Genomic DNA, 18,380 nt, shown 5'->3' on the forward strand with positions numbered 1-18,380 from the left:
TTTTTTGATTGCTCCACCTTTTTCCTTTTGTTACAGATGTTGCAGGATTCGCCTCTCCGATGCTGGATCCCACCGCTGCCACCAATTTTTATACCGCGTAACACAGTATTGGATTCGGGATCCAGCGGGGACGACAATAGGCAGACAATCAACTCACACAATACCGAATAACTTTTTATAATCTCTTTTTTATTAAAATAGTATCTCTCATGTAAATACTTAGTTAGATTCGTTGTCACCTTTTTAGTATTTTTTAGAACGAGTAATGCGACGCGCTTTTGACTTCTCGAATGACCCCCGTCTGCTTCGCATCTTTTCTTTTTATCTCCTGCTCTTCTCGGCCGTCCTTGCTGAATCAGCGCTTCCTGGTCAGCGTTCTGGTTATCGATCAAGGATGCAACGGCCGAGTTCTATTAATCGCTTTCGCAATATCAGCCTTCCGCTTCCTCTTTTCTTTCGCATTTATTAATATTATCTTATTACCATAACTCATATTTTGATATATATATACGTGCTTATGCAATGGTCACTTGTGCAATGGCACTCGTGACAATGCGCATCGACACATTTGATTACTCTCTCCATTCCTTGAAATGTAGCTTGCTGCATTACAATCGTGACGGAGTAAGATTTTCTTTTCTTCGTCGGTGGTTGTGCTGACTCTACCTGTGTATTTGCGGATGAAACTTCCTTTGGAACATTTTCATTTTCCTTGTGGGTCACCAGAATAGCTTTCGCACCGTAGGCGAAGGTGAAGCTAATGAATATGTTTGCGAATGAGATAGGATTTACTTTGGTTTTGCTGTTTTCGCTTAGGTACGTGCTCATGAGTCCAATATTCACTTGAAATTGTTTCCACGTGTTCGAATCGAAGTTGATTCCTTCTACATAATTGCCAGTCAATTTGACGATAGGTTCGAAGATTCCCTCCTTCGTTCATTGTAATACCACGTGTAATTTCTTCGTATGAGAAGAGTTGAGTGGGTACGTCGTAGAAAGTAACAAATATTGTTGCATATTTCGTTCGGTAATATTGTTTATCACACGCGGATTAACGAATACTGAGGGATTTCCGATTTCTTGTCTTCCAGCCATGTCTCTTCGCATGAAAACTTTGGATAAATTTTCACTCGAATGAAAAAAAACTAGGAGGGACGATTCCGAAGTAGACGCTTCGAACAACGAGACTCGAATGAAGCAGCGTAACACTATGAGAAGCAATCTCTGCGCTTATATATGCTTTTCGAAAATTAATGAAAACCTGCGTGCGCATAAAGTTTGTTTAAATTACCCCTTCCCTAGAAGAATCTAGAAATACTACGACGTTATGACGTAGTTACTTTTTAGGAAAGAATTTTCTCGAAGTTATAAAACGGAAATATGTCATGTTCGAACGTGTCATAAATGTGTTCGAACAAGTAAAAATTGAATATATTGTCAAGATTATTCGTTTATAAAAAAGTAATAAATTGAAAAAATTTTTCGAGATAAAGGAAAATATTCTGACACTACCAGGTATGTAAATATGAAACCGGAATTTTTTAATAGAAAATACACGTTTATTGCATGAAAATGATAAAAAATATTTTATTCGAAGTATTGCCCATTGCTAGCTATATATTTTTCCCACCTGTCTGACAATTTGTGGATGCCACGCCAAAAAAATTGTTGCTCTTTTGAGCCAAACTAGTCATCTAGCCATTTTCGTACATCTTCGTAAGAAGTGAAGCGCTGCTGAGCAAGTTTGTGTCCCATCGATGCAAATAAGTAGTAATCGGACGGAGCCAAATCTGGTGAGTAAGCCGCATGCGAAAGTATTTCCCAACCAAACGCCTCAATCGTTTCCTCGACCAGTTTTGCTATGTGTGATGGTGCATTATCATGAAGCAAAATCACTTTGTGTTGCCTTTTTTGATATTCCGGTCGTTTTTCACGCAAAGCTTGATTCAAATTGATCATTTGTTGTCGGTAGCGCTTAGTATTAACGGTTTCGCCAGGTTTTAGCAACTCATAATAGATCACACCTTTCTGATCCTACCAAACACAGAGCATTGTCTTCCGTCCATAGCGATTTGGCCTTGCAGTCGATGTCGATCGTTCGCCTGGAGTTACCCATGATCTTTTACGCTTAGGATTCTCAAAATATATTCACTTTTCATCGCTAGTCACAATACGATGGAGAAATGACTTTCTTTTGTACCTGACGAGCAGCATTTTGCAAGTGGTTTTTTGGTTTTCCTGCTGTCTTTCATTCAGTTCATGTGGAACCCATTTTCCCATCTTTTGGATCTTTTCCATGGATTTCAAACGTATGGGGACGGCTTCTTGTGTCACATTCAGTTGATCCGCGAGTTGTTGTTGAGTTTGAGCGTCATCCTCATCCAACAATACTTGCAATTCGATGTCTTCAAACTTTTTCGGTGGTTTTCCACGTTCTTCGTTTCTCACGTCAAAATCGCCACTTTTGAATATTTTATACCACTCAAAGCACTGTGATTTACCAAGAGCATGCTCACCGTAAGCTTCGACAAGCATTCGATGCGATTCTGCAGCAGTTTTCTTCAAATGGTAACAGAAAATCAATGCTGTCCGCAAATCGTAGTTTCCAGGCACAAAATTCGACATGTTCAACGCTATTACAAACTATACTGTTGTATGAAACTTGTATTGTTGTGAGTTGAAAATTTTTGTCAGATGTCAGAACAAGGAAATAGCGTCAATGACGCGGTCTGACGGCAACTACATTGACAGCTATGGTCATCTATTGGTAAATTCCGGTTTCATATTTACATACCTGGTAAATTTATAAAAATTTTATGGTTAATAAATTATAGAAATGTTTCTCGCTGACACTAAGGGTACGTATGAAAAAATAAAAATTTACCTGTCCAAAATCAATTTATTATTTAAATAAATTCGTTTTCTAAGAAAATAGAAACATTTTCACTAAAGAAAAATTATTCGGTATCTGTCGTAAAACTTTTTTTCAGAATAAATAAAAATAAGTCTTAGTTATACAATATTGAACAAGACAAAAACATTTAGTGGAGAAAGATATGTTTGCAGGGTGCACGATTTTTCTTTCTTACAACAAAAAGTATAAGAAAGGAAAACTAACAAAAATTTAAGCGATTTATGAATTTCCTTTATTGAATATTTTATTTTTTGCTTGTCATAAAGTAATCTTACGTGAGAATCCTTTCAATTAAAAAACGTGGCAAAAATGTAAAGGTTAAATTAGGTATGCGATAGATTAACCTAAGGATAAGAATACCATAGAGTGACAAAAACTTTTCCAAATTAATAACGGGGATCAGAGCAAATGGTTACTTTTTAGGAAAGAATTTTCTCATAGTTACAAAACGGAAATACCTTATGATCAGAAAGTACCGGGAATTTTTAAATAAAACAAAATAGAGTTAAATTTCAGGCAAATTTATTTTATCTCCTTCAAAATATGATCCATCTGAAGCAACACACATGTGCCAACGCTTGACCCAGTCCTCCATGCACCCCTGGTAGGCCGACGAAGGGATGGCCTTTAGTTCCCTCGTCGCATTCTCTTTGATCTCCTCGATCGACTGAAATCTCTTTCCACGAAGTGGCAACTTCAACTTGGGGAACAAAAAAAAGTCGCACGGGGCCATATCAGGTGAATACGGTGCTTGCTCGATGGTATTTACTTGATGTTTGGTCAAATAATCCAGCACAATTCGGGCTCGGTGCGATGGCGCGTTATCATGCAAAATCCAAGAAATGCGACAAATTGAAAAAAGTTGACTGATGTAAACAAACGCCAGGCAGACACTAATGATCGGATGGCGCTAAAACATGACAGATGTGCGTCTTAAGGTCGTACCAACATAAGAAAAAAAAATAAACCGGTTCCCGCATGCGTGGTAAGTTTAAATAAAAAATTCCCGCTACTTTCTGATCATAGGGTATTTCAATGTTCGAACGTGTCATAAATATGTTCGAACTCGTAAAAATTGAATATATTGTCAAGAATATTCGTTTATAAAGAAGCAATAAATTAAAAAAAGTTTTCGAGATAAAGAAAAATATTCTGACACTTGATTTACAAAAATTTTCCAAAGGTAAGTGATGATGAAGAGATGCTTTCAAAATGATCACACAAAAAAGGGTGTTCGCCAAAGGTCTAAAATATGATGGATGTAACTAAAAAAGTTTTTATCGACTCTCACTCTGTGAACTTTTCGAGAAAATCTTTTCATGTAAAAAAAAGGAAGGAAACTGGAGAACCAATAGGTAAAATTGTCAAAATTTACTAGTCGATGACATAACCAGAAATTTTCACCGATTCTGCCTTTTGGGAGGGGGAATTTTTTTGAATATTATTAATATATAAATAGTGCGTAGTGAGAAAGTTAAGGGCTATTTCTACATCGAGACTCTGACAAGAGTTGTTTTGCGCTAGAAATTTTAAAGTATCGAAGTTTCGTTAACAGTAAAAATGGCGCTTCGCGAATTACTTACGAAATTCGTTATCATCGCTTGCAACTTAAACGGAAAGTTAGTAGCAGTTAATTATCTGTCAAAGTTGACAGATAATAACGAAACTAATTATTCGGTTTTCGGGGATTTCGCGGGGAGGTGCTCCAGTACATTACTTTGTATTATGTACAAGCTGGGGCATTGTGGCGGGGATGTGAGATTGAGGAGGATCATCTCGGGACATTTGGAAGTGCGTGACTTCTATGACCACGAAGAAGATGATGTCGGAGGCTACATAGCCGACTTCAAGCAACGCGTTGCAGTAAAAGGTAAGCAATAATATAATTTTTTAAAAATCAAATATAAAATTTCACTAAAAATTTGTTTCATTAAATTCTAATATTTCATAGAACCAAACTGTATTGTAGGACGTGCGATTCCACATCGTCGGGGACGTCCGGTAAGTCGTCTCAGTTTGAGACGACGACGCCCTGCTGCAGAAGCGCTCGATGAAGTCGTACCAGCACGTAAGTTGGAAAATAATAAAAATTAATTAGAAATAAAATTAAAAATTAAATTATGTATTTTGTCTATTAAAATATCAAATTTTCTAGGAAGAGCACGAATCGAGGCCGTACGGCATATTCCACGTAATAAGCGGAACATATCCGTGATCATATTATCATCCGGTTAGACGAATTTTTAAAACATATCTCCCTATAAAATCAGTTTTTGTGTGATTAGAAATATAATATTAATGAAAAAAAAAAATTTTTGTTTTAGATGATTTGCAGGAAATCGCAGCGTTTCGTGCGCTCACCCCAGTTGAAGAAGAATACCATGATATTTCGCTACGAGGTAAGTTTTAAATAGTTGGCAAAAAAATCCCATAGCAAGTTTATACGATATAATATATAATAACGAAATGTTACTTTACAGCGCGTGAAAATGAAGAAGAAGAAAAGGAGGAGGAGGAGGAGGAGGAGGAGAAGGAGGAGGAGGAGGCAGAGAAGATATAGGAGGAGGGGAGAGGAAAGAGAGGGGGAGAGATGAAAGGGGGTAGGGGAGGGGGATGAGGGTGGGGGGAGGAGGAGGAGGAAGAAGATGCTAGAGACCACCCCATTGATGTTGAAGGTAATAATATTCTATACTAAATGTTTTAATTTATTTTCACCGTAATGTATTTTCAGGTATGAACTTTTTATTAGATATTTCATACACGCCGGTATCGATTCGATTGAATCATTAGAAATAATATTCGAAAGCCGGATAATTTCGCGTGATTGAATAAAGCAACTAAAGTTGAGTTGCCTTAGTATGCTAAATATAGTCGCTATATCGGGGGTGTGAGAAAAGGTCTGTTTGCGATGTTTTCAATTTTCACACACACAATATCTTCACTTTTTTTCTCTTCATTATCCGGTTACACATTTAAAAAATAAATAAAATTTTATAACGCCGTTGTAGTTATAAAATTTTGGAATTCCAAGCATTGCAATCAGTCCTAATATTCCAACATAATTTATTCTATTTATATCGAAATATATATAACAAAATTTTCTTAATCTTTCAGTAGAATCTGGTGGTGGTGGTGGTGATGGTAGCGGCAGTGCTAACGTTGTTTCGGTAAACAAGAGGGAGGAAAACCCTATAAACAACGTGGAGCAGCATCACCAACAGCAGCCTCAGCGACAACACGAGGTTGATGATAATTTTAATTTCGTAGATTTACGGACGGAAAACTTGCGACGCTTTAGAAATTTCGGCATGCTCGGGAGAGAGGCTAGTTTCGTGATACGTCCAATACCCGAAGGTGAGAATACCGTTCGCTGGCTAGAAAACGCGTTCCGCAAAATCTACACGTATGCGATACGTTCGTGCGAACCGGGCGATTACGTGGGTTTATCATTCGATTCGCCGAATTTAACGCATGGTCCGGCAGGACTATCGCAGAGATGCCAATTCTGTTATGGTTTATGACATCGCGACTAGCGCCATTGGTCGGCGCCCTGGCGCAACCGGTAGCACACACAAAAGCACAAGCTCGTGTACGTGTGACTCTGGTAGTAGAAGCCAGCCGACTCGCTCTGTCCTCGTCGCACTACGTTCTCTCCTTGTTCGCCTTTGGCGCGCTGAGAGCGAACGAGACAGCGAAAGAGAATCTGAGAGAGAGAGAATCCTTCTCCCTGACTCGCTGTTGTGTCGCATAGCCGTAGCTCGTTTCACCGAATGAAATGTTAAGCGACCGAAATATCTTCTCGGCGATCGGTGTGTATCAAGAGGCATAGAGGACATTTTAGATATATATATTACACACACACACACACACACACACATATATATATATATATATATAATTATCGTAATAATTTTTAATATGTCTTTAATAATATTAAAATTATATACATACAATAATTTTTAATGACATTTTTAATAATATTAAATTATATACATATACATATACATATACATGTGTGTGTAATTTTATAATAATTTTTTATTTGCTTATTAAAAAGCGAATCGGTTTCTTCCTACAGTTATTGCTCGATAACTGCACATATGAGAGTAGTATATGATTACTACAATTTATTAATGTGAGAGGTTATTTTTATTATTTACATGTAAGATTTTTATGTTCATAGGTATAGACAAGCAGACATAAATGTCACTATGATTCATAGACCAATAGGAAACGATCTTAAATTTGGTAGATGGCGGTACGAGACGTGACTCTAAATTTGGCAACTCTGGGCACGTTTCTTACTTACTGCTTGATCCTCTATAATACACTGTTACATATATTCACACGAGAGCATTGTATCGTATATTCACAACATTAAAGAGTTTATCTTATTTCGTAGTTTAATCTCTTGAGATATTGCTTATCGATAGCCACCCATCCTCATCAATTGGTAGCAGAGCGTGGTTACATAGTGTATCCGTGTGAGGCTATCGAATATCGTGAGAGTTTGCTCGAGGATAAAAAGACGCATTTTTCAATATGGCTGAAAATTGGAACTTGACTAGTGTGGAACAGCTTGACGACACAAATTATTTCCTATGGAGCGAAAAAATAGAAGGAATCCTGAGGGCCAAGAAACTTTGGAAGAAAGTAATGAATGTGAAGCCAATAGACAAACCAGATGAAGATGATGAAAGATATACAGAAAAATTTAAGCTATGGAATGAATGGGATGATGATAACTACGCCGCACGTACAGTCATGATAAACACGATGAGTAAAGCTCAACTATTGAAGTACAGTCACGAAAAAGATGCAAATAAGTTATGGAATCTAATTAAAAGCAATATGGCAGCGGAAACTGAGCAGTTGAAGGCGAGATCATTAAGTGAATTGTCAAATATAAAAATGAAAAAGGACGAAAGTGTAGATGCGTACGTTAATAGAGCGGAGGCTTTGAGAAACCAATGCGGACAACTTGGTAAGAACATAGAGGATTACGAATTGAGGATGTATATTATACGAGGACTAAAATCAGAATTCGATCAGAATGTACGAGTGTTAGAAACACAGAGAGAGCTAACCATAAACGACATAAGATATGCGTTAAAACAAGAGGAAATAAGAAGAGATAAACGTAAAGATGAAAAAACATCGAAAGAAGAATATGTAAGAAGAGCGAGAGATAAATCAAGAAATGACTATACATGCTACAATTGCGGAATGAGAGGTCACACATCAAGCGAATGTCGAAACAGGAAGAAGTGCTTTAATTGCCAGGGATACAATCACATCGCGGTCGAATGCAAGGAACAGAAGAAAAACGTTTCACGTGGAAGAGGATTTAGAGGAATCTCAAGAGGAAGAGGAAGAGGACGTAGTCAAGGGTATAATGAAAGTACATTAAAAACTTCAGAGGAAGCGGTATTAACAGTAAGAGATCGAGCACACGTGAGTACAACAAAAATGAATAATGGGCCAGAGCATGAAATACAAAATAAGTCGGAAGGGTATCTATGGCTATTAGATTCAGGCGCGACAAGTCATATGGTAAGCAATAAAGTCGTATTTGATAATATAGAGGACGATACAAGAGACGTTACCTTGGCTGACAAAGAAGGAAAAAAACTAACCTCTGATGGTCGAGGTGAAATAGTAATAAAACAGAATTTAAATAAAGATAGGATACGGTTAAAAAATGTATTATGTGTACCCGACATTAACATGAATTTATTATCGGTAGCAAAAATCACCGATCATGGTTATAAAGTAGAATTTGATAAATACGGAGCCATCGTTTACAGGAACAAGGATGAGATAAAAATGACAGCCGTCAGGGAAGAGAATGCATACTACGTCAAATCGTCTGTGATAAAAAATGAAAAAGCAGCGAGAACAGAAGAAATGGACATTTGGCATAAGAGACTAGGACACACAAGCAAGAAGATCATCGAAGAAATGAAGAAAGAAGATCTAGTGACAGGATTAAAAGAAACAGACAAGGAGATAAGTCAGTGTGAGTCATGCGTGGAAGGAAAAATGTGCCGTAAAGCGCATCCCAGATTAACAGGTAGAAAAACCAGTAAAATAATGGAACTATGGCATATAGATCTAGTAGGTCCCATAAATCCATCGTCATATGGCGGTAAGAGATACATATTTACAATTATCGACGATTATTCGAGAGTAATATTTATTGATTTTTTAAAGGAAAAAAATGAAGCTGGTGAAAAATTAAAGAAGCTAATTTTACAGAAGGAGAATCAAACGGGAATGAAGTTAAAGACAATCAGATCTGATAATGGAGGAGAATTCGTAGGAAAGAACTTACAAGAGTGGTTCAGCCAGAAAGGAATAAAACACGAATTGAGCCCGGCAAGAACATCCCAGTGTAATGGTGTGGTAGAAAGAGCTAATAAGTCGATAATAGAAATGACAAGAACGATGATGTCAGACTCAAAAATGCCGCTAGTTTTTTGGGCTGAAGCAGCGTGTACAGCAGTGCATATAAAAAATAGGAGCAAGACATCAGTACATGGAAAGACCCCCTATGAAATCTGGAATGGTAGGAGGCCGAATGTAAAGTATATGAGGAGATTCGGATGCGTAGCATATTTATTAAACAAGGAAACACAAAGAAAAAAGTTTGATCCCAAAGCTATTAAAGGAATATTTATTGGATATGCAATGAACAATACGTACAGAATATACATTCCCGAATCAGGAAAAGTAAAAGCTGATTGTGATGTAAGGTTTGATGAGACTAGGAACGGAAGTGAGTTATTAAATACCAAAAATTCTGAAAAAATTAAGAAAGAAGAATTAATAGTTATAGGATTGGAGTACAAAGATGAAGATGAGACTATCGAAGAAAAAGGGATCGAAGAAAATGAAGAAAATGCGAGAACAGAAGACGAAAGCAGTGATTATGAAGACGCGGTTGAAGGAGACTCTTCAGAAAACGAGAGCGATGACATCACAACAGAAAATGAAGATATGGAAACAGAAACACCCAAGATGGAAAAGAAAAATCGAAGAAGACCAAAAGGGACTACAAAAGAAATGTTAGAAGCTCGAAAACAACAAATAAGAGAAGAAAAAGGGGAAGAAGAGGAATACAGAAATCTTAGAAGGTCTGAGAGAATCAAAGGACAGCAGAAGGCATTGATGACAATCGACAATGAAGTACCGAAGAATATTCAAGAAGCGAAACAAACAAGTAAATGGGAACATTGGAAACGGGCAATATTTGAAGAATTAAAATCAATGGAAAAACATGAAGTATGGAACACGGTGACTAGACCTAAAAATGAAAAAGTGATCAAATGCAAATGGGTATTCAACATCAAGGAAGATCCAAATGGACAGCGGCGATACACAGCACGATTGGTGGCCCAAGGATGCGGACAACGTCCTGGAGTGGATTATGATGAGACGTTCGCTCCTGTGGTAAAAACTGAAACAATAAGATTGTTATTTAGTATATCTGCTCAAAAACAGAGAAAAATGAAGATTTACGATGTAAAGACCGCATATTTGCACGGGAAGTTAAAAGAAGAGATTTACATGGAACTACCAGATGGGATCCAAGCAGACCAAGAAAAGGTGTGTAAATTAAAGAGAAGTATTTATGGTCTCAAACAGGCCGGAAAATGTTGGAACGAATTTCTAACAGAGATTATGATTAAATGCGGAATGAAACAGTCTACAGAAGATCCGTGTTTATTCTATGCAATAGAAAAAAATAGATTCGTATATTGCGGTATTCACGTTGATGATATGACAACTGTATCAAGCGATGATGAATTCGAAAGAGGATTCATGAAAAAAATCGGATAATATATGGAAATTAAAGATCTCGGAGAAGCAAAAACTGTACTCGGAATGGAGGTGATACAAGAAGAAGGTAAGGTGTATGTACATCAGAAGAAATATATCAAAAGATTACTTGAATTGTACGGGATGGAAGAGTGTAACATCGTAAGATCTCCAATGGATTTAAATGTAAAAATGAAAGAGTACAAAGAGAGCGAAAGAATTGACGTCCGAACTTATCAAGAATTAATAGGACGACTGATGTATCTAAGCGTCCATACCAGACCAGATCTGTCTTTCGCATTAAGTTGTTTATCACAATTTAATACTGATCCAAGAGCAATATACATGACAGGACTGAAGAGGATCCTTCGATATTTGAAAGGAACTATCAATTATCAACTACAATTTGGGAAGCAAAGGAAAATTAAAAAATTAGAATGCGAAACCGATGCGTCGTGGGACAGAACAGAAGATGCAAAATCGTTCCATGGAATCCTACTTTATTGGAATGGAGATTTAGTACACTGGAGATGCAGGAAACAAAAGAAAGTCGCATTATCTTCCACAGAAAGTGAATTAGAGGCGATGTTAGAAGGTGTAAACGAAGTTACATGGACTGCCAAACTATTGCAAGAGATTGGATTATCGAATGAGATACAGTGTGAACTGAAATGCGACAATTTGAACGCCGTCAGACTAGCTAATGGTGGAAATTTCAAAACAAAATCTAAACTAATGAATAGAAGATGCCATTACATCCGAGAGACAGTGAAAGAACAGAACATTCTCGTTAGACATGAGCCGAAAGATAACATGAGAGCAGATTGTTTGACTAAACCCTTAAGTGGCCCCACTTTACTGAAACATGCGAAGAGATTTATGTCAACCATGGATCAATAAAACCAAGGGGGCTGATTGTGAGAGGTTGTTTTTATTATTTACATGTAAGATTTTTATGTTCATAGGTATAGACAAGCAGACATAAATGTCACTATGATTCAGAGACCAATAGGAAACGATCTTAAGTTTGGTAGATGGCGGTACGAGACGTGACTCTAAATTTGGCAACTCTGGGCACGTTTCTTACTTACTGCTTGATCCTCTATAATACACTGTTACATATATTCACACGAGAGCATTGTATCGTATATTCACAACATTAAAGAGTTTATCTTATTTCGTAGTTTAATCTCTTGAGATATTGCTTATCGATAGCCACCCATCCTCATCAATTAAAAATTAACTTGTTAATTTTTACACGCTTTTAAGCGTGATGTCTCCATGAACAACATTTGTTACACGCTTATCCTTTTTCTATATAAGCGTGATGTCTCCAGGGACAATATTTTTTACACGCTTTTAAGCGTGATGTCTCCATGGACAATATTTGTTGCACGCCTATCCTTTTCCTATTTAAGCGTGATGTCTTCGCGGACAATATTTTTTACACGCTTTTAAGCGTGATGTCTCCATGAACAATATTTGTTACACGCTTATCTATATAAGCGTGATGTCTCTACGGACAATATACAGGGTAATTTTTTTAACGTGAAACTTTCAAATATCTCGAAAAATAAGCACACTAAGAAAAAAGTTAAGAATCAATATTTCATCATTCCGAGAGTGACATATACTGACGTTAAAATCAGCCCCACCACTCTGCCCCCTGGGCGGTGAGGGGGGCAAGTTTGAAATCTTAAATGGGAACCCCTATTTTTTATTGCATATTTGGAATCTTTGGCTAAAAGCACATACAATTTGTCTGAAACATTTTTCTCGATTCATGATAGATGGCGCTGTAATCGACGAAATTCAATTTCTTCGATATCTCTTACTGAGAACCCATGCTTACGATTCTGCAATACATTAACAATAAAAATACCACGTTTTCATTGTTAATACTCGAAATTAGTCTTAAAACTTCTCATTATTTTTAATTACTCATTAATTACTTCTCAAGAAACTATTTTTAGCGTAACCCAGGAACAACGACGTGGACGTAGCAGTTTTCTGTTCCCTTTTTTAAATTTTTTTAATTAGGCTGATTTATTGCAGATATCTATTTATTGCAGATAAATATTTATCTTACCTTTTGAAATTGAAAAAAAAAATAAATGCAAACCTCCGTTCGGGTTATTCGCTGTAGAATTCATTCACGCCGTTGTTCCTGGGTTACTCTAAAAGTAGTTTCTTGAGAAGTAATTAATGAGTAATTAAAAATAATGAGAAGTTTTAAGACTAATTTCCAGTATTAACAATGTAAACGTGGTATTTTTATTGTTAATGTATTGCAGAATCGGAAGCATGTGTTCTCAGTAAGAGAAATCGAAGAAATTGAATTTCGTCGATTACAGCGCCATCTATCATGAATCGAGAAAAATGTTTCAGACAAATTGTATGTGCTTTTAGTCAAAGATTCCGAATATATACGAGGTGTGATCAAAAAGTAAGGTGACTTTTCATTTTTCTAAAAAAATATTCATTTATTCATCCAAAATTATGTCATCCCCTTCAAAATAATCCCCCTCTGATACAATGCACTTGTGCCAGCGCTTTTTCCAGTCGTCAAAACACTTCTGAAATGCACTTTTGGGTATTGCCTTGAGCTCCTCCAGCGATGCAGCCTTAATCTCCTCAATCGTCGCAAATCTTCGTCCTTTCATGGGCCTTTTCAATTTTGGGAAGAGGAAAAAGTCGCAGGGGCCAAGTCTGGTGAATACGATGGCTGAGGCATGATAACAGTATTGTTTTTGGCCAAAAAACTACTCACTAGTAACGACGTGTGCGCAGGTGCATTATCATGGTGCAGAATCCATGAATTTTCTTTCCACACTTCCGGACGTTTTTTTCTTATTGATTCACGCAAATGCCGCATAACCTCAAGGTAATAATCCTTGTTTACCGTACGACTTTGTGGTAGGAATTCTTGATGCACAACGCCATGGTAATCAAAGAAAACTGTGAGCAAAACTTTCACATTCGAACGAACTTGGCGTGCCTTTTTCGGTCTTGGCTCTCCTGGGCTCTTCCACTGGGATGATTGGGCTTTGGTTTCGACGTCATAACCATATACCCATGTTTCATCACCAGTTATAACCTTTTTGAGCAAATCAGGATCATCATTGACGTCGTTCAACATGTCTTAGGCGATGTTCATGCGACGCTGCTTCTGATCAAAATTAAGCAGTTTTGGAACGAATTTCGCTGACACACGTGTCATACCCAAAACATCCGTTAAAATTGATTGGCATGAGCCAAACGATATGTTAAGATCATCAGCTATTTCTCTAATCGTGATTCGACGATTTTTCAACACAATTTCTTTCACTTCCTGAACATTTTCGTCGGTTTTTGACGTGCTGGGGCGTCCAGAGCGAGGTTCATCGTTAACATTTTCTCGGCCCTCTTGGAATAACTTATACCATTTGTAAACATTTTTTTTGCTCAAAGTTGACTCACCGTACGCCACTGTCAACATTTCAAGAGTTTTTGAACACTTAATACCATTTTTTACACAAAAATTAATACAAACTCTCTGCTCCATTATTTTCAACAGCAAAAAATCGCCGAGCACGCAAACACGAGTCTAACCTTTATGCCTCTTACATAAAAACAACACATGCTATATAGTCAAAACTGTGAACATATGATCGTGACGAGTGTACCAACACAACAAAAAAAAAATTTTGAAATTAGAGTGTACAGAGCGCGCGAAATTCAAAAAGTCACCTTACTTTTTGATCACACCTCGTATATGCAATAAAAAATAGGGTTTTCCATTTAAGATTTCAAACTTGACCCCCCTCACCGCCCAGGGGGCAGGGTGGGAGGGCTGATTTTAACGTCAGTGTATGTCACCCTCGGAATGATGAAATATTGATTCTTAACATTTTTTCTTAGTGTGCTTATTTTTCGAGATATTTCAAAGCTTCAGGTTAAAAAAACCACCCTGTATTTTACAAGCTTTTAAGTATAATGATTTTAGTATAAATGAATGCAATAAGCCTGATATACAGGTTGACCCATTTTAACTTAGACAGCCAAATAACTCGAAACATCGCGATTAAATAAAAAAATGTTTAAAACAAAAATTATTGGATATGAAGGGGCTGATTGAACTATGACCTTGACAATGACCTTGACCTTCATTTCCAAGGTTATTTGAAGGTCTACTTTCAATTTTCAAATAAAAACCCATATTTTTGATCCCGGATTTTGAAAGAGCGCAAAATTTTACGTCCAGATGAACTTTCATGTTATGGGTCAAAGTTGACCATAGAGGTCATTTCAAAGATAATCGAAGCAAAAAGCCAAAAAATCTTGATTTTTCTCGGATAGTGTTTGTGAGAAAATTGTTGGATGTTGAGGGGAGACCAAACCATTACCCTGACAATGTCCTTGAACCCATATTTTCGAGGAATTCCAAATACATTGGACTAGTAATTGTACGTTCAAAAAAATGAGGTCCCATGACTTCGCTATTGCAAATGCCTACCAATACGTGTAAACTCCAACGATGTTGATTAAGCACCTCACGATATCAATGTGGATTTTCTGGTGACCAATAGTGGCAATTATGCCTATTGAGACTACAATTGCTGATGAATGTTGCTTCATCACTGAAACAAACATTACTGAAAAAATCTGGATTCTGATCTAACATCTCAAGAACCCATCTACAAAATTGTACTCTGAGTACGTAGTCGGCCTCACTTAATTCCTGTAGACCAGTACCAGAGTAATATGATACGGATGGTAATTGACTGATCAGTTGCTCTTTAAATAAACAAGATTGCTTTGTTTATTTATTTTATTTACAGAATAATAATTATTTTATTTACTGAACAATAATAATGAAACTCTGTATAAATCATCTTAAACTTTTAAATACTTACACAAGAAATTTAGGTTTTTCTTAATATATTATTGATATTGTAAAAAACAATTTGATAACAAGATTATATAAACTATAAAAAAGTGTTACTAAATAAAAATATAATTTTATTCACACAACTTTCATACGTGTATAGTTCATTTAAAGTGTAAATACTAAACACATTTTCAAATTAAATTAACTTTGCAGGAATACTCCCGATAAAGAAAAAAGGGAAGGCCGGGGACAAATTATAAAAATTCATAATAATAATTATAACAAATAAATATTTAAAAAAAATATAATGCATATTAATTTCCTTCTGTTTATTCAGCATTATTTTGAGTCTCTGATGCTAAAAGCGAAAAAATACACAAATATAAAAATTCTTCCGGAAAATTAAATATTTACATATAAATTTTAAAACCATTTGCAACCGATAGGTAAAGAGATAAGCGTGTAACAAATATGGTTCATGGAGACATCACGCTTAAAAGCGTGTAAAAAATATTGTCCGCGAAAACATCACGCTTAAATAGGAAAAGAATAAGCGTGTAAACGTATTGTTTTGTATAACGAAATTAGGTTTAATTTGTACGCTCGAGATCCTTCCCATACTCCTTACCTTCACATATACATAAACACACACAGGGAAATGCAAAAAGTTACATTTTATGATGTAAAAAAAATATTATTTTTTTACATTCCCCTCCTGACGGAAGAGACCACCTTCTCGCGGTTTCCATCGAGCAACAATATGTACATTATTTAAAATAAATTCGTATAACAAATCAAACTAACCAAAACTCCTTATAAATCAAAGAATTGGAAAGAATATGAGCTTTTGGAGTCAGGCGCAGAAGACGTCGCGCAAATAATACATTTATGAAGCTTGAAACTTCTTTATTTAACAAACGCGCTTACATGTTTCGGCTCATTTTTGAGCCTTCGACAGAGCAAACACAAACTAACATATGGTATTGTTACGTCCGGTGGACTCCACGATTTCTTCGTTTCGCGACCGTTCAATCAACGAAGTAAGATATGAACAAATCCAAGTGATAACACAAATCCGAGAAAAGTTCCGGCCACAAAATCTTGTTTGCCTAGAATCGAGAGACTCGCAATAAAAACTCTCTCATAGTGCCGATAATCAAACGTTAAATCTCCTTTCGAGCATCGTGGAAAATAAAGTCAATATCAAAAAATCACCAAATAGCGTTGGTACCAAGGCGCTAAGCCAGGTCACGAAATGATTGCCTAGAATCGAAAGATCCGCGATAAAAACTCTTTCGTGGCATTGACTATCAAACCTCTTTTTGAGCATCGTGGAAAACGAAAATCAACATCAAACAGCGTTGATACCAAGGCTAAGCCAAGCTACGAAATAATCCCCGCGATAATAAGAGTGATAGCGCGGACCGACGCTCGAAAGAAGATGAAATGTTTAACCATCTCACACCGATATCACGCGGGCCCAACGATAATGGTTCCACGCTTAGGCTTAAGATAGGGTTATAAATCTAGTAATGACATTTTCCGACACTGAGAAAAATCAACACGAACCGCGACTCTCGATTAATCCAGATATCTATCCATCGTTCAACGTGAGAACGAATAAAAAATGACATAGCGGGCGGAGCTAACTGGAAGGCAATTTTCCAACAACGAATCAAAACTGTATCACCTTAGAATCCCGTAAACCTGATTCCCTAATTTCCCAATTAGACACACCCTACCATGGAACCTCCCCCTAAAACTATCCCTATATAAACCGCGACATCGCGAGACACATGTGAGAAAAAATAGGAAAGTCAGAGAGATAGGAAAGTCAGAAAGTCAGTCAGAAAGATAGGAAAGTCAGAAAGTCAGCAGAGAGGCAGAAAGATAGAAAAAGTTTTTTTTTAAATTCAGTGCGTACATTTTCAAATACATTAAAACATTAAAATCAGTGCGCCGTTGGAGAGGCCCAAGACCAAAGGACCGAGGGCTAAACATCCAGTCTCACCGCTCTGCCAAATAACAGTAAGTTCCCCCTTCTCCCCTTTTCTTTTCTCTTTTGCCACTTCGCGAATTTTCATAAAAATCGATCCGCAGTGAATTTTCGGGAAAACCGCTCCCGCTCTTACCGAGGTTGGTGCCGAAGTCGGGCCTACCTCGAGGCACGAGAACTCCTGGACGCAGCGTTCCAGGAGTACTTTAGAGACATTCCTAGAGTCGAGGACGCGCCTCAACCGTCCTACTCACCACCACCGGCTCTGCCGGCCTCTCCTCCTCAACAACCAAACATAGAAAACATAGAGGCAATATCTCCTTAACCTCACCCGCGTTCTCAGACGCTCTGACGGAGCGCATTTTCCCGGATACCCCACCGTCCACTCCTGACTCCTTCCTCCAATCCGCTCCCTCATCGCCTCGTCCATCCTCTCCTGCGAATTCCACGTCAAGCGTGGAATTCCTTAAAGAATTTCCCGCTCCTCCCCCTAGACTCACCCGACGGTACATCCAACCGGGTGACTCTTTCGACTCAGTTATTAGCCGCTTCCCACGTACCACCAACCCTCTCCCGCTGGGCACTTACACGATCGGCCCGAATTACTTTGATCTCGAAGAAATCCGCGCCGCCATAACCGGATATCCTCCCAATGTACACATAGCAGTGTATATTCTTTTTTCCCCCTTCCCATATTTAGTCCCCATTGACTTCTTCAATGACACCTTTCCCCCTTCCTCCATCATAATTAATGAAATTAATTAACCTAACATGTATTG

At 37.3% G+C, this 18,380-nt stretch overlaps 1 protein-coding gene across 1 annotated transcript; it reads left to right on the forward strand.

Annotated features, from left to right (window-relative positions):
• The first annotated feature begins 4,614 nt into the window (after positions 1 to 4,614).
• LOC108765831 (uncharacterized) lies at positions 4,615 to 5,704 on the forward strand. The gene is made up of 5 exons (XM_018514677.1): positions 4,615 to 4,784; positions 4,884 to 4,986; positions 5,074 to 5,144; positions 5,239 to 5,313; positions 5,646 to 5,704. The coding sequence occupies exons 1-5, from the start codon at positions 4,640 to 4,642 to the stop codon at positions 5,702 to 5,704; spliced, it is 453 nt and encodes a 150-aa protein (XP_018370179.1). The 5' UTR covers positions 4,615 to 4,639.
• Positions 5,705 to 18,380: the final 12,676 nt, after the last annotated feature.

The sequence above is a fragment of the Trachymyrmex cornetzi genome, unplaced genomic scaffold (assembly GCF_001594075.2).
Source record: "Trachymyrmex cornetzi isolate Tcor2-1 unplaced genomic scaffold, Tcor1.1 scaffold555, whole genome shotgun sequence".
NCBI classification, from domain to species: Eukaryota; Metazoa; Arthropoda; class Insecta; order Hymenoptera; family Formicidae; genus Trachymyrmex; species Trachymyrmex cornetzi.